Source organism: Prionailurus bengalensis, chromosome C2, assembly GCF_016509475.1.
Source record: "Prionailurus bengalensis isolate Pbe53 chromosome C2, Fcat_Pben_1.1_paternal_pri, whole genome shotgun sequence".
Lineage (NCBI taxonomy): Eukaryota > Metazoa > Chordata > Mammalia > Carnivora > Felidae > Prionailurus > Prionailurus bengalensis.
The window spans coordinates 4,425,280-4,447,672 of NC_057350.1; the positions used below are offsets into that span (position 1 = coordinate 4,425,280).

The window sequence follows — 22,393 nt, forward strand, 5'->3', positions numbered from 1 at the left end:
GTGCCCACAGCCCCCATCCACAAGCTATTTAAATGTCCGTTAGTAAATGGTGACACGTCTCTGTAAGAGAAGAGGAGACAGAAAAAGAACTTTTGGAATAGCATGTCTAATGTGGACCCTTAGGTAAATTTCTCAGCCTCCATCATTCACGTTCGTCTCTGCAAAATGGGTGCGTCCGTCAGTCATCCCTGCACCATCCTCGGGGGGTCTGGTCAGGCTTCCAGGAGGTCGTGCGTGCAGGTGCCTGGCTGCCGCTCAGATACAGCCGGTACTGTCCCCCTGAGAATCTCCGTCCCTGGGATCGGGTATTGAGCCATTCCCAGACTCCTGCACGTTTTGTCTTTAATTCATATTTTATTCTTCACTAAATTGCGGTGTTGACCGTTACTCGCTCTTTACTTCCAAAAGTGACTAGTGAGCAAATACAAAAGCCGTTGACAGCCAGCTGGAAGTTCTGGCTAGCCCTTACTGCAGGTGAGTTCCGTGTTTGGCCCGACAGGAGTCTGCAGCAGCCTTATCAGCACCTTGTCTGAGGACCGCGGGTGGGCGTGTAACCTTTAGGGCAATTGGGGTTTTATGTGATTCATCTTCTTCTTCATTGTCCAGGGGCCCCCGCCAGGTGTCGGACCTTTCTACGAAAACCATGGATACCAGCCTGAAGGCCTGTACCCCCCGCGGCCCGCCGTGGTCCCCGGCGCCTACTCGGCGTATCCGGCTCCCTACTACCCGCCCGCGGTGCCCCAGTACGCGCCGAGGGTGCTGACGCACGCTTCCACGCCCAGCAGCCACACGCAGCCCAAGTCCCCGTCGGGGACAGTGTGCACCTCAAGTAGGACCCCTTTGCATTTACTTCCTACAACAGTCCAGGCGGTGGGGCCTGTCTTCTCCGGTGGCTCTGTCGCTAACCGTCCTCCGTCTGCCGGGGCTCCCCTCTCCCTCGCTGTCACTGCCCTTCTGGCCTCCGGCCCCGCTGCAAAGCCCTCTCTTCACTTTCCTTAACCCTCCTGTCGCAGCCTTGTCCGCACGCAGGGCCTCCCTGTCCTGCTCTTGCCTGCGGGGCCTGTCGCTGGGTCGTGTGGAATGAGTGGTGAGCTAGGCCACAGGAGTCACCACCCACCCTGTCTTTGTGGTGCGGTTCCCTGAAACGGCGAGTCGTGTTTGAGACGCGGGACAAGGCCTTTGTGCTCAGCGAACGAGGTGGCTGGTGTGGTTGTCACACGGACGTATCTCGTGGCTTTAACGATCTCGTGGAGGGGGGGCCGGGGGGTGGGGGCGGGGTGCTGGGTGGCTCAGTCTGTTAACCGGCCAACTCTGATGTGGGCTCAGGTCCTGATCTCACAGTTTATGGGATCGAACGCGGAGCCTGCTTGGGATTCCCTCTCTCTCTCTCTCCCTCTTTCTCTGCCCCTCCCCTGCTCACACACACTCTCTGTCTCCAAATAGATAAACACAGGGGCACCTGGGTGGCTCCGTCGGTTAAGCGTCCGACTTCGACTCAGGTCACGATCTCACGGCTCGTGGGTTCGAGCCCCGCGTCGGGCTCCGTGCTGACAGCTCAGAGCATGGAGCCTGCTTCGGATTCTGTGCCTCCCTCTCTCTGCCCCTCCCCTGCTCACATTCTGTCTCTCTCTATACATATATATATATATATATAAATCTCAAAAATAAACTAAACCTTAAAAAATGTTTTTAAAGTACACATTTAAAAAAAATAAAGTAAAATAAAAAAGGATCCCGTGGACACAGCAGAGCAGGTATAGAACAGGTAAACGAGTACTGGAATTAGTGACTCAACAATTCGCATTTTTGTCGACGGGGTTTTTATTTTGCAAGCACGCATGTACACACAGCTTGTACGGTCAAAGATTAACAATAAAGTGAATTTCCACCTGCCCCCGCAGCGCATCACAAAGCGCAGAAGTGAGTCCTCGTGGCCTGTGCTGCTCGAGGCTCCGTGTGCACGTCTCCGGACCCCTGTAGCCCTCAACCAGCGCCGTCACCCTTAATTCCGCCCCGACGCTTCTGTCTGCTTCCCCCACCCTTCGCAAAGGGTTCTTGTTCCTTCCTCCTCTCGTCAACCTCTACTTTTTTTTTTAATGCCAATTGTTGAGAGACAGAGACAGAGTGCGAGCGGGGGAGGGGCAGAGAGAGAGGGAGACACAGAATTGGAAGCTGTCAGTTGGCACAGAGCCCGACGCGGGGCTCGAACTCAAGCCATGAGATCGTGACCTGGGCCAAAGTCACACGCTTCACCGACTGGGCCCCCCGGGCACCCCAACCTCTACTCCTTTTTATTCCCACATCTCCTACCCTTCAGTCCTCCTCCTCCTCCTCAGTTACCCCTTCTCCTTGCCTATACGGTTCCCTCTTTCCCTCCCCTGGTTCCTCTCGGATCAAGGAAATGCCCTCCTCTGCACTGATGTCTTTCTGGTGGTAGTTGGGGAGGTTGAGACCCGTGGTTCTTAATCAGGGTTGATTTTGACCCCCACGGACACTGGGCAGGGCCTGGTCGTTATAACTGGGGAGAGGCTGTGACTGGCAGGTGCCAGGGATGCTGCTGAACACCTGTGGTGCCCATGACAGCCCCCCGCCACGGAAGACCCAGCCAAGATGTCAGTAGAGCCCCAGTCTTAGTTCATCATGGTGGTTGGAAGGAAGCCAGGTGTAGACGGCTAGGGAATTCCTGACAGTGGTACCTGCCTCCCAGAAAAAAGGGGGTGGTGATCAGACACCAAGGGTCCCCTCTTGAGGTCAGCACCTCGAAAGGGCAGGCAGACCTGGGGAGCCCACTCGCCTGACACACACATTTCCACTGTTCTGGGGGGAAACCTGGTGATGACAGGCAATTGGACAGGAATCTGTACGGTCCTTATCAGTGACTTTATAAGGGAAGAACATGAGCCTACATGTGTGACTTTGCATTACAAAACTGCCCTTTAAACTCAAAACGGGCTGAGTGAACCTACCTGTCTATTTTTAAGACCTTTTTAATTGACTTCTATAGACGCAACGGACATTTGATAAGTCTAATGTTTGGCCTTGGAAATGTTTTTTTAATTAGCAGACCGTTTTTGAGAGTAGTTTTTAGGCTTACCCAACAGCAGGGCACAGTCCCTCTTACCCCTGTTACCCCCAAGTCTGTCCCCTCATCTTGCCGTAGCTAGCGGGCCCCGCTCGTTACAATCGATGAGCCAATATGGATACGTTGTCATTAAAGTCCATAGTTTTCCATTAGGATCACAGTCTTTCCCTTGTGCGTCCTGTGGGTTTTGACAAACGTACAGTGGCCTGGCCGTCATCACAGGAGAGAACGGAAGTTTCAGCGCCCTCAAATAGCACAGATTCGGGAGTGCAAGGGCCATTTGGGGACATAATGCATCTATTTGCCGTAGCAACGGTCCTAAATGTTTCACGCTGCGTCCCAGTGCGTGCACTGCTTAAAGACTGGGTTTGGGAGGAATCGAGGCCAACAGTCAGTGATGCAGATGCTTGGTCCTGGGCTCGCTAGGGCCGAATCAACGGCAGACCGAATCGATAACGACAAAGGGGCACGGGCAGTGAGTTGTAATTAAACCCAATAGTAGCACGGTTGCAAACCAGCCCCGAGTCAGGTCTGGACCGACCAGACGCTGACTGCAGGATGCCTGTCCAGCAGAGGTGGGATCGGGGGTCCCGCTGCGCACCTGCTCCTAGTGAGAGGGGGGCAGGTTGCCCTCTGCCCCTTGAGAGGTTCAGAATACTTAGTAGCTTCTAGCTCACCGGGCACGTTATTTTATCCTAGATCAAACAGCATACAGGAAAGCTCCCTGAAGCGAGAAACTGTCCTTGGCTAACGGGTCAAACTGGCCATTTGGAATTTCCCCTGTGAGCGTCCTCTGCCTCTCCGCCCTGCCCAGTTCTGGTAACTTCAGGGCTCTCCTCAGACCAGTAGCCTCCGCCTCCCCTGTGAGCCTGTTAGAATTGCAAATTCATGCCTCCCCGCCCCCAGTGGAATCCGAATTCCTGGTGATCGAGGCCAGGAACGCCGGTTAGCAGGCTCCCTGGTGATTCCTAAGAACTTGATAACAAGATGAGAGGCGTGGCTTTGAGCCCAAACAGATGGGTCGGCCCTAGTCCACCTGACTCCAGAAGCTGAACTCTAGCCCCGGGTGACTTCCAGAAGCACAGACGTGTACAGGTGGGGTTCCCCGGGCCTCCCCCGCCCTCCGGGACACCCAGGTGTCCTATAAACAGAGCGGGTCGGAGGGTCTGTTGAATGCCCTCTCCGCCTCCCTGCCCTCAGCCTCTCTCTCTACCCTCTGCTCCCCACCCCCACCCCGGAGCCACTAATTACTGGGTGTGCCCTGTCTGGCCCTGCCCTCTGAACCTTGGCTTACACTCTGACCAACAACGGGCCCCTCGTTTTGTTTTGACTAGAGAACGCTGATGACCCTCTGCAAATGACTTTATTCGTAGCTGAGATGTGAGCTCAGTGCTCCTCCTCCAACCAAAAGGCTGATGTCAGCACTGCCCGATGGAACGTTCCACAGTGATGGGAATGTTCTACACCGCGCTCTTTCCGTACAGCAGCCCCCGGCCCCATGTCTGTTGAGCATCTGAATTTACGGAACTGTTTAATACCCCTAATGATACGTAACTGAAGTGCGAACAGCCACGTGTGGCTGGTGGCTGTCGAACGGGACGCTGTGGGTCTGTGGCATCCATTCGCTGACCTGCCTTGAGTAAGACAATTCATTCTACCTTGAACACCAGCGCCAGGGAGGTGATAGTTTGGGGACATTATTCCTGCTATCTTACGCTTGTATTTTTTTTTTTAATTTTTTTTAAATATTTATTTTTTGAGAGAGAGAGAAAGAAAGTGTGCAAGCAGGGGAGGGGCACAGAGAGAGGGAGACAGAGAATCCGAAGCAGACTTCAGGCTCTGAGCTGTCAGCACAGAGCCTGACGCGGGGCTCGAACTCACAAACCGCGAGATCATGACCTGAGTGGAAGTTAGTTAACCGACTCAGCTACCCAGGTGCGCCTATGCTTGTAATTACTAAAACAAGGCATTTTCCCTCTTTGGGGCAATTTTTTACATTAAGCACTTATCGGACTATTTTAAGATGATACTTTTTTTTTAGAAGAGCTTAACATAAGTATATGTTACTTCATATCATGGCTTCCTGTTTTGCTTTTGTGCCCTAAAACGCATAACATTGAGTGTGCGGAAGAGGTTGAGACCTTGCAGGATGCGTTCTTAAAATTAAAAGCCTCATTTTTGAGTGTATAAAAAGTTATCATGGGGCGCCTGGGTGGCTCAGTCGGTTGGGCATCTGTGGCTCAGGTCACCATCTTCTAGTTTGGGGGTTCGAGTCCCGACTCTGCTGACTGTGTGGAGCCTGCTTGGGACCCTCTCTCTCCCTCTCTCTCCGCCCCTCCCCCACTTGGCTTTCTCTCTCCAAATACATAAATAAACTTAAACAAAGTTATTATCTCATGATATGCTGTACTATACAAGCGAGATGTGAGAGTGTGCCTTCTAAGAAATTCTGTAACCACATGGTGTGCCCACCCCCCTTTCCCCAGAGGCGAAGAAAGTGCTGTGTATCACCTTCACCCTGGGGGCCGTCCTGGCGGGAGCCGTGCTGGCCGCCGTCCTGCTCTGGAAGTTCAGTAAGTGCAGGGGGGCATCCTCGTGGGGTGTCCCGCTCTCTGGGGGTGGGGCTTGTTGCTTCTGTTTGGTGACGGGGACGCAGAATCCCCATCCTCCTCCTCCAATCTCACGGTCCCCGTTGTTAGGAGTCACTTTCCCGCTTCCTCCTACCCCGTGGGTCGCGGGAATCCCATGCTGTTGGTGGAGTACTGACCACGGCGGGTTTACGTGGTGCTCTGGGGCGCTAGCTGCCGCCCCGGGGCCACCTGTCCCTGGATCTCTGTGCAGCATCACCTGCTATGAGCTGGGGCGGGTCTTGCCTGCAGCAGCCCTTTAACCACAGCCCCGCCTTTCCGTCCGCCCAGGGCAGGGGACTCAGGGCATTTACGGATCCAGAGGTCACCTGAGGAAGGCGGGGGGTGCTGTCCAAGCCCAAGGCTGGGAGCCCCTCCCCGCCCCCCTGGAAGTGATGCACCGGGGCCCCCCCTGCCTCTGACGGCCAGCCCTGTTTCCTTTGGTAGATGATGGGGTCAAGGACGCATCTGCTCCTTATTAAGACAAAGGGGCGGGAGGGGGGGGGGCGCCTGGGTGGCGCAGTCGGTTAAGCGTCCGACTTCAGCCAGGTCACGATCTCGCGGTCCGGGAGTTCGAGCCCCGCGTCGGGCTCTGGGCTGATGGCTCAGAGCCTGGAGCCTGTTTCCGATTCTGTGTCTCCCTCTCTCTCTGCCCCTCCCCCGTTCATGCTCTGTCTCTCTCTGTCCCAAAAATAAATAAACGTTGAAAAAAAAAAGACAAAGGGGGGACGTGCTTTTCTCTCCTGCCGCTTGGGGCTCGGAGAGCGGACGTTGGCGCTCGCAGTGGGTACGTGGGGTTTTCCTGGTGTCCCCAGCTGACTGGGTCTCCCTCCCGTCTCTCTGCAAGTGGAGAACAAGTGCTTGGTGTCCGGGATCGAGTGCGGGTCCTCGGGAACCTGCGTCAGCCCCTCTCACTGGTGTGACGGGGTCCTGCACTGCCCCAGCGGGGAGGACGAGAACCGATGCGGTAAGTCTCAGGACTGCGTGCGCCTGGGGATGCGACCGCTCTGCCCGGGGTGCCCCGGCTCCTGGTGTCCACCGCAAAGACCGCGGCCCCATCCTAGGCACGATGGCCAAGGCTGTGTCCGGCACGGCCACCCGGGAGGTCACTGAACCGCTATCTGGAGGCTGTACCTTTGGTCTGACCGCAGATGAGGACCCAGGCTCAGAGAGGGTGTGCTCCTGGCCCAGCAGCACACAGCGGGGACAGAGGGGGACTGCAGGGCTGGGTCACTGTGACAGGGCGCCCCCAGCTGGCCCGGGGTGTCACCTCACAGCCACTGCAGGAGCGAAGTATTTAACGTGGAGATGGGGGGGCGCAGTATGTACTTTCAAAGCCGGCTCGCCTTTGGAATCATATGTGTCTGTCATCACAGAGCGGGCACCTGGCTTTGCTTCCGGTATTTTCTGTCGATTGTTGCAAGTGATTTCAAGGGTGGTGACGTGGCTGTAATCGGAGATGGGGCCTGAGCGGGAGCGGTGCTGCATCCACCGACAGCCACCCGCAGAGTGAGTCTGACCTCAGTCCGGCACCGGCCGAGGGGACAGCACGCCGGCTGGTTGTTTCCCGGCCGTGCCCGTGTGGCCTGGGTGGGCGGAGATGGAGGAACGAAGCATCGTCTAAGGTGCCGGTAACTGAGCTCCACCCCTGGCTGGAGCTGGCTTATTTGTCTTGAAAAGCTTTTACGTTGCGGTCCTCCGGCGGAACATGTTAGGCAGTGTGACCCAGGCACGCGGGGACCACGGCCGTGGCGCTGTGATGCTATGTCCCCGCACCCTGGGTCCTGCCGCACGCTCTGACACGTTTATATGACAACCACTTGTTTTTAAGCAAACAGAAATTTCGGAATTGTAGCGTCAGGGGCATCGCCAGAAATTTCAGGAGCGGCTTTACTCCTCTCCTGTCCAGTTTCTCCTAACTCCCGAGGGTTTCATTTAAACATGGGGCAGACTAGGGGCGCTTGGGGGCCTCAGTCGGTTGAGCGTCAGGCTTCAGCTCAGGTCATGATCTCACGGTTCATGAGTTCGAGCCCCGAGGTGGGCTCTGTGCTGAGAGCTCGGAGCCTGGAGCCCGCTTCGGCTTCTGTGTCTCCCTCTCTCAAAAAAATAAACATAAAAACATTTAAACACAGGGGCAGAGGATGTGGGTCCCCTTTCTTCTCCTGGGCCTTCCAGGGTGAAGACAGCTTTCCTGCATGTCCTCTGAGCCAGGTCACGGCACCTGTGCGGGACACGCCGCTGGCCCCGGCTGGTGGGACCCCCCAGTGGGGAAGGCTGGGCCCTGGGCGCCGGCTCTGTGTGGCTCTTGGGGCGGCCTGTGTCCATGGCCGACACCTCGGTCCGTGAGCCCCCACAGCACAGCCTTGCCGGTATCCTAGAGAGCGTTTGCACTTGGCAGTGACCCCCCCCCCCCAGCTCGTTAAACTTTCAACACACCGCCTTGCCCGTGTGTTGGTGACATATTTGTCGCCATTTTCCTAAGTAGGGGGCGTTGCGATTCAGAGCGTGGTGAAGCGATCAGGTGTGATGGCTTTTGGTGTTTTCATACGCGTGGGCGGGCGCACATGGGCAACCCTGAACTCTAGCAAGACGAATTCTTCAAGTTCCTCTTCCTCCCTGTCTTCTTAATGTTTACGTTGTGTCTGTTTCCTTCAACGCGTTGAGCTAACGTACCCGGGCAGATCAAACTCAGGAAGTACCCAAGGATGTGCAAGGAAAACTCAACCTCCCCCACCCTGCACGCACATGCGTGCACACGCGCACACGGTCATGTGCCCATCCACCAGCCAATCACGTGTCTCTCTCAAGGGCAGCAGATATGCATCTCTCCCTTCTCTTACGGAGAGTTTTTAGGTGAAAAAGCAAATACGTGTGTGTATATTTTGTATTGTCCTCACCTCCCAGTGGTCACTGCCCCGCTGACTGCACGGGCCTTGATGACACATCCTGGGACCATTGAGCCCTCGCTTTCCCGCAGCCACACACTCCGTGCTCCTGGGTGTAGACATGCCTTGGGAGGCCTCTCTTCTGGGGGACCCAACGTGCATGTTCCAGGCACAGGAGAATATTGGTAGGAAATACCTCCAGAAGCAAGATCGCTGGGTCAGATTTTGTAATTGGATAGACCCACCTTAACTTGGGATTATTTAATTTCCACATTGATTATTTACATAAAGCAAAACGGGTGACCGTGACGTCATGCGTGTCTTCCGCGTCGGATCAGAACACACATTTGATGTGCTTGCAGTTTGTCCACCTTGTGGAGCGGACATTATTTCCAACAAAATGCACATCTTCTGACGCTAAAGAATATCGCCCGTCCCATTGAAAACGTTCAAGTGCGCGCAGAGAGCGTTCTTTTTCCGGGGGTGCGTGTAGTCTTGAATATATCTATCGAACGTATGCGTATTGTTAATGCTAATCCGCTTTCTACATCCGTCGCCCTGGTTTCTGTGGCCATTAAATGTCGCCAGAGAAACTGGAGAACCACTCGAGGTGACCCAGTTACCATACTGTTCTGTGCACTTGAGATCGGCTGAGAGGGGAGACCTTAGGTGTTCTCACCGCAGGAGAAAGGAAAGAAAAGAAAGCTCTATGTGTGCGAGGTGGTGGGGGTGCTTGATTGTGGCACCCGGTTCCCAGGGTACACACGTCTCAAAACACCAGGTCGTACCCCTTAAGTATGTACAATTGTTATCTGTCCTTTATACCTCAGTAAAGCCGAGAAGTTCCTGATACTTAAAAAAAGAAAGGAAAGAACTTGAGCTTGGGACCGTTTCCAGCTCTCTGGGGCGTCCGCTGTCGTGTTCTCCTAGTTAACATTTGTCTAAGTGTTTATTTAAACTGCGGTTAGTTCACGTACAGTGTAATATTCGTTTCAGGTGTACAGGAGAGTGATTCGATAGTTGCATACATCGACCCGTGCTCGTCCTGACAAGTACCCTCCTTAATCCCCATCACCTGTCCTAGTGAGCATTTGACTGCAGAGACACGAGATGGAAGGAAAAAAAAATCCCTAAAATTACCACAAACCAAAAAGGAAACGTCTCCTTCACTTTCTGCTATGCCACAGTGTCAGTTTTATTTTAATTTTGGAATTATTTTTAATTTTGTTTCATGTTTATTTTTGAGAGAGAGAGAGGAGAGCGAGCAGGGGAGGGACAGAGAGAGGGGGAGACACAGAATCCGAAGCAGGCTCTAGGCTCTGAGCTGTCAACACAGAGCTGGACCTGGGGCTCGAACCCACGAGCCGTGAGATCATGACCTGAGCTAAAGTCAGAGGCTTAACCGACGGAGCCACCCAGGCGCCCCAGGGCCCCCTGCCCTGCACACAGTGTGCCCTTATTTTTAACAGCTTACATCGGTATGGGACTTTCATTTCAATGGATGAGCCAATTATTAGTATGTCATTATTAACGCAAGTCCTTAGTTCACACTCGGCGTTGTGGACAAACGTGTGACGTGTTTGCATTTGGACAGCGGGTTAGAACAAATGTGCGATGACACGTACCCACCAGTACAGTATCATACAGAGTATCCTCACTGCTTTGAAAATCCTCTGTGCTCTGCCCGCTCATCCCTCCCTCCCCCAACCCCTGCAACCACTCCACAGTTGTGCCTTTTCCAGAATGTCCTATGGTCGGAATCATACAGTACAGTTTGTAGCCTCTTCAGAACGGCTTCTGTCACCTGGTGATACGCATTTCAGTTTCCTCCCCGGCTTTTCCTGGCTTGATAGCTCGTTTCTTTTTAGCACTGAATGATGTTCCATTGCCTGGATGGACCACGGTTTGTGTAGCCACCTCAGGGAGCTCGTGGCTAGCTCCCACATGGCGCATGGGGATCACCCATCCAGGAAGCATTAGGAAATTATCAGACCACGGCTGGTCACGTCACAGGGAATGAGCCAGAACGTCCACTGAGTTGGGGCCACAGAAGCGGGGTAGGAATGAGGTCTGTGATAATCAGGTCTTCGTTTTATATGTTAAGTCACATAGATTCCCCCCGGAGCTCAGAACACGGGCTCACATGCTTTTGCGCATCGGTGAACGTCGTACGTCACACAGCGTTTAGCGGCCTGCCCTCCTTCACGGCATGCCGTTTTCAAGGTCATTTGTATGACTATGTGACACCAGTTAATCCTCAAGCCATATGGGCGGGACCCGCTCTGTGGGTGTGCCCCTCCTGATCCAGCCGTTCACACATGGAACGTTCTCGGAATTCTGGATTGTGGTTACCCCTAGGGAGGGAGAAGTCACTGGCATAGAGAGAGGTTTAGACGACGTCTAAGGTGTCTCTTTTCCTTAAACAGAAGCGCTGAGGTCATTTGGGCGAAGCGTGACTGAATTTAGAGGCAGAACCTTGCACCAGGGGGGTGTGGCATGTCTCTGGTGCTCTGCCAGGATCCGGGGTGTTGGGCGAGAACGGTCGATCTGTTGTTCAAAATGATTGTTTAAAGATCATTTCTGGGGGCGCCTGGGGGGCTCAGTCAGTTAAGCGTCCGACTCTTGGTTTCAGCCCAGGTCACATATCTCACAGTTTGTGAGTTCGCGCCCCGAATCGGGCTCTGCGCTGATGCTCGGAGCCTGCTTGGGATTCTCTCTCTCCCTCTCTCTGCCCCTCCCCCACCCACTCTCTCTGTCTCTCTCTCTCTCTCTCAAAATAAATAAATAAAACTGAAAAAAAGACCTTTTTTTTTAAAAAAAAACCCTTTATCTTTTTCATTTATTTTTAAATACTCGCTTTATCAAGATATGGCTCACGTACCATAGAATTCATCCCTGAGAACATACAGTTCAGCGGCTTTTCTATGTTCACCCCCTCCCCCCACCCCAGGGTCCCCCGCAACCACTAATCCACTGAGTGTTGCTCTGGATTCCCCACTCTGGGCGTTTCATACAGCGCATGGGCCTGCGTGGGCCTCTTCTCAGGGCCGATGACACTCCGTGGCGTAGATGGGCCACCTTGTGTCCATTCATCCGTCCACGGTCGCTTACGTTCTCCTGCCTTCCGGCTCTTGTCTGAATACCTGCTGCCAGTGCTTTGGGGGTAAAGAGCACTTTAGAGCCGGGAAGGGGTGCACGGTCAGTGCCGTGGGGACAGGACCCCTCGTGTCGCCGCCTCTGAGCCTTTGTGTGGGGGTGGGGGGGGGCTCGAGGGGTGTCGGGACGGCCCCCAGAATCTCACGGAGCGTCTCCTTCGCTGCAGTGCGCCTCTACGGACCGAACTTCATCCTCCAGGTGTATTCGTCCCAGAGGAAGTCGTGGCACCCCGTGTGTCAGGATGACTGGAGCGAGGGCTACGGAAGGGCCGCGTGCCAGGACATGGGCTACCGGTGAGTACGGCCCCACCGCAGAAGCGGAGGGAAGATTCTCTCCACCCTCCCCGGAGGGACCTCTGGCTCCTTCCCAGAGCTGGTCAGGGAAGCCAGCGGGTGCCCACCGCATCCCCCTGCCCCCGTCCCCTGCACCTGGTGAGCAAGACTCACTACCCCCCAGCCCTGCCGCCTCCTGGACCTCCATCCACTCCCGGTTCCCCGTCCGCTCCCACCCACGGTCAAGGTCACCGAGGTCCAGGGTGCCGGCCGGGACTCCTTTTCTCAAGGAGCTCCTAAGGAGCACTGAGGCCTCACCTCCTCAGGCCTCCCTGGCTGGGGGGGCGGCGGGGGGCTGGGGGAGGTCAGAGGGCACAGATGGGCAGACGTTCACCGCATACATGCTTGGGGGACGCACTGAGCCTTTGAATGGGGGACAGGTGGCATCAGATTGCCGTGGAAGAGAATTCAGTCCTGCCTGTGGCCACAGGGATGGGGGGGAGAGACAGGAGGGACCTTCCCTGGGGCTCCCAGCCAGGGGCACCCCAGGGTATCCCTTGGCGTGCATGGCAGCCGTCTGGCCGCACGGGGAAAGGCTGTGTGATTTTATTGTCACTACGTCTTCCTCGGGGTGTCTCTGTGTGACTTCTGCGCAGCACTGGGGCGTTCTCCGTATGCCAGTAGTCAAGGTTAATCACTGCTTGATAAGAAGCGTGACATCTTTGGGGGTGGGGGAGGGGGGAAATGGGTGATGGGCATTGAGGAGGGCACTTGTCGGGATGAGCGCTGGGTGTCGTATGGAAGCCAATCCGACAATAAATTATGTTTTTAAAAAAAGAAAGAAACTTGGCATCTTAGCCAGCCAAATCTCTCCAAATGCCATCCCCAACAGACATAGTAACGCCCCCATCGTGTTCAGGACCCGACGGGATTTTATAGCGGGGGAGTGTTTTAACATCCGTAAATTCTCTTAGGTTACATGTACTCACAACCCCTTTGTCCTTATTTCTCTATCCTCGCCCAAACTAGATTAGAAAAAGGCCCACGGAGGGCTTTCACCTGATGCTTCCGGGTTATTGGGTCCAAAGAGGATTATTAGACAGCGTCACTTGATCAGACCTTGTGGTTTTGTTTCCCACATGCTAAGGTGTCCCCCCCTTATCCGAACACCGTACGAGAGAAGTATGGCGATACGGCCCAAGGATTTGCCGTCGCTTGTCACGAAGCCATTATTTTAATCAAGCTTTTCTGTCTCCTTTAGGAATAGTTTCTATTCTAGCCACGGAGTAGCGGATGACAGTGGGGCCACCAGCTTTATGAGGGTGAACACAAGTGCTAACCATATGGATCTCTATAAGAAACTGTACCACAGGTATTTGGTGATTTCTTTATTTTTCCTTTAAGAAATTTTCTAACAAGAGCGAACAGGAGACACCATGGGGAGTCACGGTCCCGAGGTGGCGTTCTCGGAGTGCAATTCCAGTATCGCTGAGAGTTTCTCTCTGGGAGGAGATCGGACTCGGAGTGGGGGTGGTTCATTCTCGGGGAGCAGCTGAGGGTTGTTTGCCATGGTCTTCGTGCCCTCTGCCCTCGGCCCTGGTGGCCCTGGAAAACATGGTAAAGTGAAAATGGAGAGTCCTCCTGACCACATTAAAATACTCCCCAGACATTAGAGACGGACGGACTGCGGGTCAGGGTATGTCTCCACAAACCCCCGAGAAAGTCAGAGTCCCAAGGGGGGTGACCAGCCCATCCCGCTTCGCCCGGGATGGTGCCCGTTTCAGCCCGGAAGTCCTGCTTCCCCAGGGGCCCTCTCGGTCCCCAGCAGCAGGGACGGCTGGTCCCCTGGCCCCCAAGCCACCCTGTCAGATGGCACCCGGCCGGGCGTGCGCGGCACCCCGGGGGGCCCGGGAGGGAGGGGCTAGTCCGGGTCAGCCCACGTGTCCTGTAGCTCGAAGCCAACTTGTGGCCCAGGGCGGGTCTCAGTGTGTCCAGTGGGTGGAAGAGAACCTGAACGGCAGATCGCAGGATTGGTGGCCTAGCTGGTTGGGCAGGTGGGGGCAGGGGGTGCTTGAGCTGCTTGTTTCGTCTCGCGCGTGTTTAAAATGTTCACCGTCTCCCCAGACCGTCGTTGCTACCTGCGTCCTCTTTCATGTGAAAGTCGCACGGCGTCTTTGTGTGCAAGCCCTGGTCAGCTCCCAGGGCCCGATCGCTCAGCCCCAGGTGGCTGGCCAAGCCGTCACCTCCCTGTGGGCCAGGTGCCAGGGGCTGCCCTTGGGGTGGGTGAAGTGACGTGGCACCCCTCCTTTCCTTTGAGCGGGCGGCCGGCGGCGGCTTTGCGTTCCTGGTGGCCGCTGGCCGTGGTGGCTGGGGGGCCGATTTCCACCCAAGCTGCCCAGCCTGGCTGTCCCCAGGAACGTGACAGAGTGAGCCCAGGAGGAGGGCTGTGCTCGCCAGGTGCACATCAAAACGGCGGGGCCGCGGTCTGCCTGCCCAGGAAGCTAAACACAGCTGCCTGGGCTCTTTGTCGAGGCTGAGTGTTTCTGTCCTTCCCGGTGACACTCCCATGCGGGATCAGGGCTGCGCGGGGAGGGAGGGCCACCACCTCCGGGACTCACAAGGTGGCTGCCGGGTGTGGGGGGGGTGCGGAAGGCTCCCTTCTCTTCGCTTTGATCCCCGAGTCGCAGACTCCATGTGACCACACGCTGGTGGCCGGACAGCGGCCCCTCCACATGGAGGAGAGTCAGCCTTGTGACCCTCAGAAAACATTTTCTTTTCATGGGAACGTGTCTTCTCTTGGCGTTGCCATGCCGCACGGCCGAAGACGCCTGGGACACACAGTGTCCGTGGACCCGGGGGGCATCTCGATGTGAGGGTGTCAGAAGCTGACTTTATGTGCGGAACTCGGGCTTGTGTCGAGTCGTTTGGGGGAGGTTCAAGGAAGCAGGGCTCTGCTCTGGATTGGATGCTGTTGGGAAGCGAGGCGATTTTGCGATTGGTATCTTAATGCCTTTTTTCCTTCTAGAAGGGGGCTGGCATGAAGCCAGGCTACACGGAGCTTGGCAAGCAGGTGCCGTCACTCCTGGCGGCCAGCAGAGGGGCTGTTGGTCACTGTGATCTGGACTAAGCTTCTGGTCAGGCCCCGGGGGTGGACCCCCTGAATGTGGTTAGGTTGGGTGCAACCAACCCTCTCTCCTCCACCATCTGTCAGGGGAAGATTCACTCTGAGACGGAATGTGCTAGTTACTTATTTTTCAGATGTCACTTCACTTACCTCCCAAATGAGTGACTTGACTTTTCTTTGGCTCCTGAGCCAACGAGGGGTCGTCTCGTTTTTCTGTGCAATACGTGTAAAGCAGTTACAGGAACCCGGAAGGTTACAGATGACTTCCTTACAAAATTAGAGGGCGATTTTCAGTTCTGGAAATAAAAATAGTAGCTCATGTTATTGGGTGCTTACCCTCACAACCAGTCTATGACCAGGTACTGTTATCCCACTCTACAGATGGGAGAAACGACGCACAGAGAGGTTAAGTAACGAGCCCGGGGTCACACAGCTGTGACTTGAAACCCGGGCTGGGACTCAGTGCTCGATGCCAGGGTCCCCCACGTGGACGTGCTCTCCTTTTTTGAGTCTTCAATCGCGGGCCCTTCTGTGTCTGGGGAGGCAGGGGGTGCGACCATGGGAAGAAAATGTTTATTTCTAAGTATTTTGAGGGTCAAGCATCTCGTGTATTCTAGTGACCAGAACACCCCCTGTTCTTTTGTAGTGATGTCTGTTCGTCAAAAACGGTGGTTTCTTTGCGCTGTATAGGTAAGCGATTCCTGGTTTCCACCTCCCCCCCCCTTTTTTCCTCCAAAGGGAGCACCCTGTACCTTCAGAAATGCATCCCCTGCGTCTGGGGAGGCGGGGTGATGGGGTGGGATGTGTCCGAGCCTTGCGCCCGGTCCGTACCCCAGCTCCACTCAAGGAACACCCTTCTGGAACTGCAGTGTCCTGGAGATGCCTCCGGCCTCAGGGCCAGGGACGCAGCCGTCCTGCGGGGACAGGCAATCTCAGGAAACTGTCGGGGCGCCGGAGGCCGTGGGTCTCCCCGTCTCGTGTTTGGCTTGCTTCTGGCTTCCCAGCCTCTATCCGTGTGGAAGGCACCCTCCCCGTGCCCTCCTCTTTGGTCCTGTTTTCGAATGAAACACTGGTCCTGCAGCTCAGCTTTGCAGTGTGAACAGGACAAACTAGCCGATGCCCCCGGGTGGACCGCGTGACCCGGGATCCTGGCCGTAACTCCCCAGCCAGGCTCAGCTCAGGCTCTTTCAGGCACTAACAGGGTGTGGTGCTCACCCCGGCTCTCCGGACCTCGCTGTCCACTTCGTGGGGCAGGAGGCCCACCCCCTCGAGCAAAACCTCCAGGCAGCCCCCATTGGATGGACCCTCGTGGAGCCCCGCCTCCTTTGCCCTGGCGGTGACGGGGACAGGGCAGACACTGGAGGGGCTCGGAGATTTACCCAGGGAAGCCCCTGGGACGTTAGCATCCCCTCCAACCTCCCTTTCTCCCTGGGTATGGGTCCACTGTGAACTTCTGCTTGTGCCTCTGAGGCCCCTGCATCACCCGCCCGCACGACCAGGAGCCTCTGTCCTGTGGCTCCTTCCCCGCCAGCGCTCAGAGTTTCCAGAGAGGAAGCCTCCTCTCCCTTTCTGGCAAAGAACTTGTCACAAGTAGCAGCAGGCCAGGCCAGGCATTGAGGACTCACACTCGCTCTCCGTCCTCCTTCTCCTTCCTCCCTCCTCCCTCTTCTCTTCCCCTCCTCCTGCCTTCTTCCTCCTTCCTCCCTCCTCCTCCTTCATTCTCCCCTCCTCCCTCCTCCCTCTTCCTTCCTTCTTCCCTCCTTCTTCCTCCTCCCTCCTCCTCCCTCCTCTCTGTTCCCTCCTCCTTCTCCCTCTTCTCTCCTCCTTCTCCTTCCTCCCTTCCCTTCCTCCTCCCCTCCTGCCTCTTCCACCCTTTCTCTCCCTCCTCTCTTCCCCTCCTCCCTCCCTTTCCCTCCTCCCTCTCCCCCTTCCCACCTTCCTCCTCTCTTTCCCTCCTCCTCCCTCCTCCCTCCTTCTTATCCCTCCTCCTCACCTCTTCCCTCCTGCCTCTTCCACCCCTTTCTCTCCCTCCTCCCTTCCCCTCCTCCCTCCCTCACATTCCTCCTCCCTCTCCCTCCTCCTTCTCCCTCCTCCCTCCTCCCTCCTTCCTATCCCTCCTCCTCCCCTCCTCCCTCCTGCCTCTTCCACCCTTTCTCTCCCTCCTCCCTTCCCCTCCTCTTCCTCCTCCCCTCCTCCCTCCCTCGCCTTCCTCCTCCCTCTCCCTCCTCCTTCTCCCTCCTCCCTCCTCCCTCCTTCCTATCCCTCCTCCCTCCTCCCTCCTTCCTATCCCTCCTCCTCCCCTCCTCCCTCCTGCCTCTTCCACCCTCTCTCCCTCCTCCCTCCCTCGCCTTCCTCCTCCCTCTCCCTCCTCCTTCTCCCTCCTCCCTCCTTCTTATCCCTCCTCCTCTCCTCCTCCCTCCTGTCTCTTCCACCCTCTCTCCCTCCTCCCTTCCCCTCCTCTCTCCCTCGCCTTCCTCCTCCCTTTCCTTCCTCCTTCTCCCTCCTCCCTCCTCCCTCTTCCCTCCTTCTTATCCTTCCTCCTCCCTTCTTCCCTCCTGCCTCTTCCACCCTTTCTCTCCCTCCTCCCTTACCCTCCTCTTCCTCCTCCCCTCCTCCCTCCCTAACCTTCCTCCTCCCTCTCCCTCCTCCTTCTCCCTCCTCCCTCCTCCCTCCTTCCTATCCCTCCTCCTCCCCTCCTCCCTCCTGCCTCTTCCACCCTCTCTCCCTCCTCCCTTCCCCTCCTCCCTCCCTCGCCTTCCTCCTCCCTCTCCCTCCTCCTTCTCCCTCCTCCTTCCTTCTTATCCCTCCTCCTCTCCTCCTCCCTCCTGTCTCTTCCACCCTTTCTCTCCCTACTCCCTTCCCCTCCTCTCCCTTGCCTTCCTCCTCCCTCTCTCTCCTCCTTCTCCCTCCTCCCTCTTCCCTCCTTCTTATCCCTCCTTCTCCCCTCCTCCCTCCTGCCTCTTCCACCCTCTCTCCCTCCTCCCTTCCCCTCCTCTTCCTCCTCCCCTCCTCCCTCCCTCGCCTTCCTCCTCCCTCTCCCTCCTCCTTCTCCCTCCTCCCTTCTCCCTCCTCCCTCCTTCCTATCCCTCCTCCTCCCCTCCTCCCTCCTGCCTCTTCCACCCTCTCTCCCTCCTCCCTTCCCCTCCTCTCTCCCTCGCCTTCCTCCTCCCTTTCCTTCCTCCTTCTCCCTCCTCCCTCTTCCCTCCTTCTTATCCTTCCTCCTCCCTTCTTCCCTCCTGCCTCTTCCACCCTTTCTCTCCCTCCTCCCTTCCCCTCCTCTTCCTCCTCCCCTCCTCCCTCCCTCGCCTTCCTCCTCCCTCTCCCTCCTCCTTCTCCCTCCTCCCTCCTCCCTCCTTCCTATCCCTCCTCCTCCCCTCCTCCCTCCTGCCTCTTCCACCCTCTCTCCCTCCTCCCTTCCCCTCCTCTCTCCCTCGCCTTCCTCCTCCCTTTCCTTCCTCCTTCTCCCTCCTCCCTCTTCCCTCCTTCTTATCCTTCCTCCTCCCTTCTTCCCTCCTGCCTCTTCCACCCTTTCTCTCCCTCCTCCCTTACCCTCCTCCCTCCCTTGCCTTCCTCCTCCCTCTCTCTCCTCCTTCTCTCCCTCCTCCCTCTTCCCTCCTTCTTATCCCTCCTTCTCCCCTCCTCCCTCCTGCCTCTTCCACCCTCTCTCCCTCCTCCCTTCCCCTCCTCTCTCCCTCGCCTTCCTCCTCCCTTTCCTTCCTCCTTCTCCCTCCTCCCTCTTCCCTCCTTCTTATCCTTCCTCCTCCCTTCTTCCCTCCTGCCTCTTCCACCCTTTCTCTCCCTCCTCCCTTACCCTCCTCCCTCCCTTGCCTTCCTCCTCCCTCTCTCTCCTCCTTCTCCCTCCTCCCTCTTCCCTCCTTCTTATCCCTCCTTCTCCCCTCCTCCCTCCTGCCTCTTCCACCCTCTCTCCCTCCTCCCTTCCCCTCCTCTCTCCCTCGCCTTCCTCCTCCCTTTCCTTCCTCCTTCTCCCTCCTCCCTCCTCCCTCCTTCCTATCCCTCCTCCCTCCTGCCTCTTCCACCCTCTCTCCCTCCTCCCTTCCCCTCCTCCCTCCCTCGCCTTCCTCCTCCCTCTCCCTCCTCCTTCTCCCTCCTCCTCTTCCCTCCTTCTTATCCCTCCTCCTCTCCTCCTCCCTCCTGCCTCTTCCACCCTTTCTCTCCCTACTGCCTTCCCCTCCTCTCTCCCTCGCCTTCCTCCTCCCTCTCCCTCCTCCTTCTCCCTCCTCCCTCTTTCCCACCCTCTTTTGCAACGTTCAGGAGTCTTGGGGCCCCTGAGCGTTCAGTCTGTCCACGACTCCAGCAGGCCCCAGGGCCTTTGCTCCCCAGGATGGTCGCCTGGGTGTGCAGGGGACAGCGAGAGGGGTCGTCAAGTGGCAGCGGAAGTGCTGCTTCCTCGGGGGGGGGGGGGGGCTGGGGGAGCGTCCCCTCCTCCCCTCAACTGGAAACAGACCAGGACGCATTCTCTGTAGTTCAAACCCAAACGCGTGGGGTGCTCCCCCAGCCTGGCCGGACTTCGGGTGGAGGGGCCGGGCCCACCCTGCGGGGGCGGCGGGGCGGCCCCGCCTGCGCTCACCTGCCCCGCGCTGGTCGCCTTCAGAGTGCGGGGTCACCGCGAAGATGGGCCGCCAGAGCCGCATCGTGGGCGGGAGCAGCGCCTCCCCGGGGGACTGGCCGTGGCAGGCCAGTCTGCACGTCCAGGGCGTCCACGTCTGCGGAGGCTCCATCATCAGCCCCGAGTGGATCGTGACGGCCGCCCACTGTGTGGAGGAGTGAGTCCCCGGGGGCGGGGGGAGGTCGGGGGGGGGGGGGCGAGGGTTTGGAGGTGGCTCTGGGGCCGTGTGACCTGGGGCGGAGTCTCCGATCTCTTCAAGCTCTGGTGTCCTGGCCCGTGCGTGGGGCCCGGCGCCCCCTTCGCGGCGTGATGGGGGGGGGGCCTGGTGGGCTGGAGCGCGGGGAGCGGGACCCCCTCCTGCCGCCGGCTTCGCGGCTCCTGCCTCTCTCGGGAGCCCCCTCCTTCTGGGAGGGCCGGACTCCCTGGAAGCCTGTCCTCACCGCCGCAGGCCAGGGGACTTCCCGCTGCCCTGCCCCAAGGCTCCCTGGGACCCACGGTCAAGCATCCCTGGCCACAGCGTGGCCCTCAGGACGGGGCAGCCGTAATTTACAGTGTCCGCTTTTGTGGACGACGCTGCCCCCTCCTTTCTCCTTAAACACAGACTTTTTTGGCCACACGCCTCCTTTGGAGGAAACCACTCGGCAGAGAGGTCTTTCCGACTTAGCGTGACCTCGAGCCGGCTGCGGTCCTGGCCATGCCGTCCTCTGGCTGTGTGGCCCCGGACCGTTCACGCAAGGTGTCTGACCGCAGTGTCCCCTTTGCACACCTGCAGGACAGGTGTACCTGCCCCTCCCGAAGGCCGTTGGCGGTGGGGGGCGGGGAAGGAGCGACGTTTGTCACCCACTGGTGTTCCCTTCCTGACTTCCTTCCACCGGATTCCGGTAGCTCCCGGGATCTGGGGTTCTCCTAAAAGGGAAACACCTAGACGAAGCTAATGCCCTAATGGCTGTGAGGCCTACAATCTAGCCATCCGCATGCACTTATTAAGCACCTGATACGTGAAGGCAAGTAAGACCCAGTCCTGCAAGAAACGAGGTTTGGAACCTCAGGGAGGCAGTCAGGCCAAGAAACAGCGTTCTTCGATGTTCTGAGGGTTTGCGGCTGGTACAGAAGTATGGGGGTGGAGGGGCTGGGTGGCTCAGTTAGTTAAACGACCCCCTCTCGATTTCGGCTCAGGTCACGATCTCACGGTTTGTGAGTTTGAGCCCCCGTCGGGCTCTGTGCTGATGCGCAGAGCCTGCTTGGGATTCCCTCTCTCTCTGCCCCTCCCCTGCTCTCTCTCTCTCTCTCTCTCCTAAAATAAATAAAAACACTAAAAAAAGAGAGAGGCACAGGAGGAATGGACCTCATTGTCGAGGTGCAGGGGTGGGTGGGGCCACGGCAAGGCGCCAAGGGACAAGAGCCCCAGACCTCGCCGGCCTGGCCGTGTTGCTTCTAGAGGGTCATGGCGCCTCCGGGACACCTGGCTCCGGCTTGTGACTTTGGAAGTCACCCAAGGAGTGTTTCCCATTTGCGTTTCTGCGGTGCTGAGTGGCCTTCGGCTTTACCTTCCAGACCACTGAACAACCCACGGCACTGGACAGCCTTCGTGGGAATTTTGAGGCAATCTTTCATGTTCTACGGACACGGGTACCGAGTGGGAAAAGTGATCTCCCACCCGAACTATGATTCCAAGACCAAGAACAACGACATCGCTCTTATGAAGTTGCAGACGCCTCTGACTTTTGATGGTACGTGACCGCGTCCGTGGGGCTCGGGGGCGTGTGGACGACTTTGACCGCGCGTCCAGGGAAGATGGAACCAGAGGGAGGGGGGTTGCGCTGCGTGCGGGGGGCGTGCACCTGTGACGGGCTGGGGGAGGGAGTGAGTGGCGTGCTTTTCCTCTACTGTCCAGAGTCGTGATTTAATCGACTCGCGTCAAAGTCCAGACGGGCTTTCCAACCACAGCGCTGCCGGCCTTCGGGGTCGGACGGCGCTTTGGAGCCGTCCTGGCCTGGTCCCCATCCACCAGATGCCACTGGTGCCCTTCAGTTGTGACACGGACGTCGAGAGACCTGCCCTGGGGGTGAAATCACCTCTAGCTGAGAACCGCTGATCTAAAATTTGTCAGGCCTTTACTTTTTCATAGAAATCCTGAAAACAAGAAACTTAACAGTTTACAACAACGAAAAGCAAGCCATGGTTTCCCTTAGCTTGGGCCCCCATTCTAGTCCATCCAAGGGGTCCTCCGGAATGTTCCAGCCCACACGGGCAGAGACAGACCAGACCCTCATCCACCACCACCCCCCCCCCCCCATCAAGGTGTTTGCATTCAAGTTGGGACACCATGTGGACCCAGAAGAACCGGTCCACGGGGGCCGTGTCCAGCATGGCCTCCGAGGTGCAGGCTGGGAGTGCCCACCAGCTTCTCGAGCCACACGCGTGTCCTCTCTGCCCCTCGTCCCCTGCCGACAGGGTCTACTGTCAAATTTTTGTTCCTTGAAGATTTAAGTTTGAAAAACGCTTCACTACTTGCAGCCTCTTTCTTAGTGCTGTTTCTTGAAGAGTTCAGCGTGAATTTCTAGAAGCAGAGCTAGCAAACAGTTCTGTTTCTAAGCAGCTTAACTTCCAGAGAAGGGAG

At 57.2% G+C, this 22,393-nt stretch overlaps 1 protein-coding gene across 1 annotated transcript in view; it reads left to right on the forward strand.

Moving 5' to 3' along the window:
- TMPRSS2 (transmembrane serine protease 2) overlaps positions 1 to 22,393 on the forward strand; it is a 37,939-nt gene that overhangs the window by 10,522 nt on the left and 5,024 nt on the right. The window contains exons 3-10 of the mRNA XM_043593557.1: positions 607 to 829; positions 5,569 to 5,655; positions 6,557 to 6,676; positions 11,917 to 12,043; positions 13,284 to 13,394; positions 15,793 to 15,836; positions 19,759 to 19,930; positions 21,328 to 21,503. Of these exons, the coding sequence (XP_043449492.1) occupies positions 607 to 829; positions 5,569 to 5,655; positions 6,557 to 6,676; positions 11,917 to 12,043; positions 13,284 to 13,394; positions 15,793 to 15,836; positions 19,759 to 19,930; positions 21,328 to 21,503 (1,060 nt within the window). The remainder of the gene's footprint in view (positions 1 to 606; positions 830 to 5,568; positions 5,656 to 6,556; positions 6,677 to 11,916; positions 12,044 to 13,283; positions 13,395 to 15,792; positions 15,837 to 19,758; positions 19,931 to 21,327; positions 21,504 to 22,393) is intronic.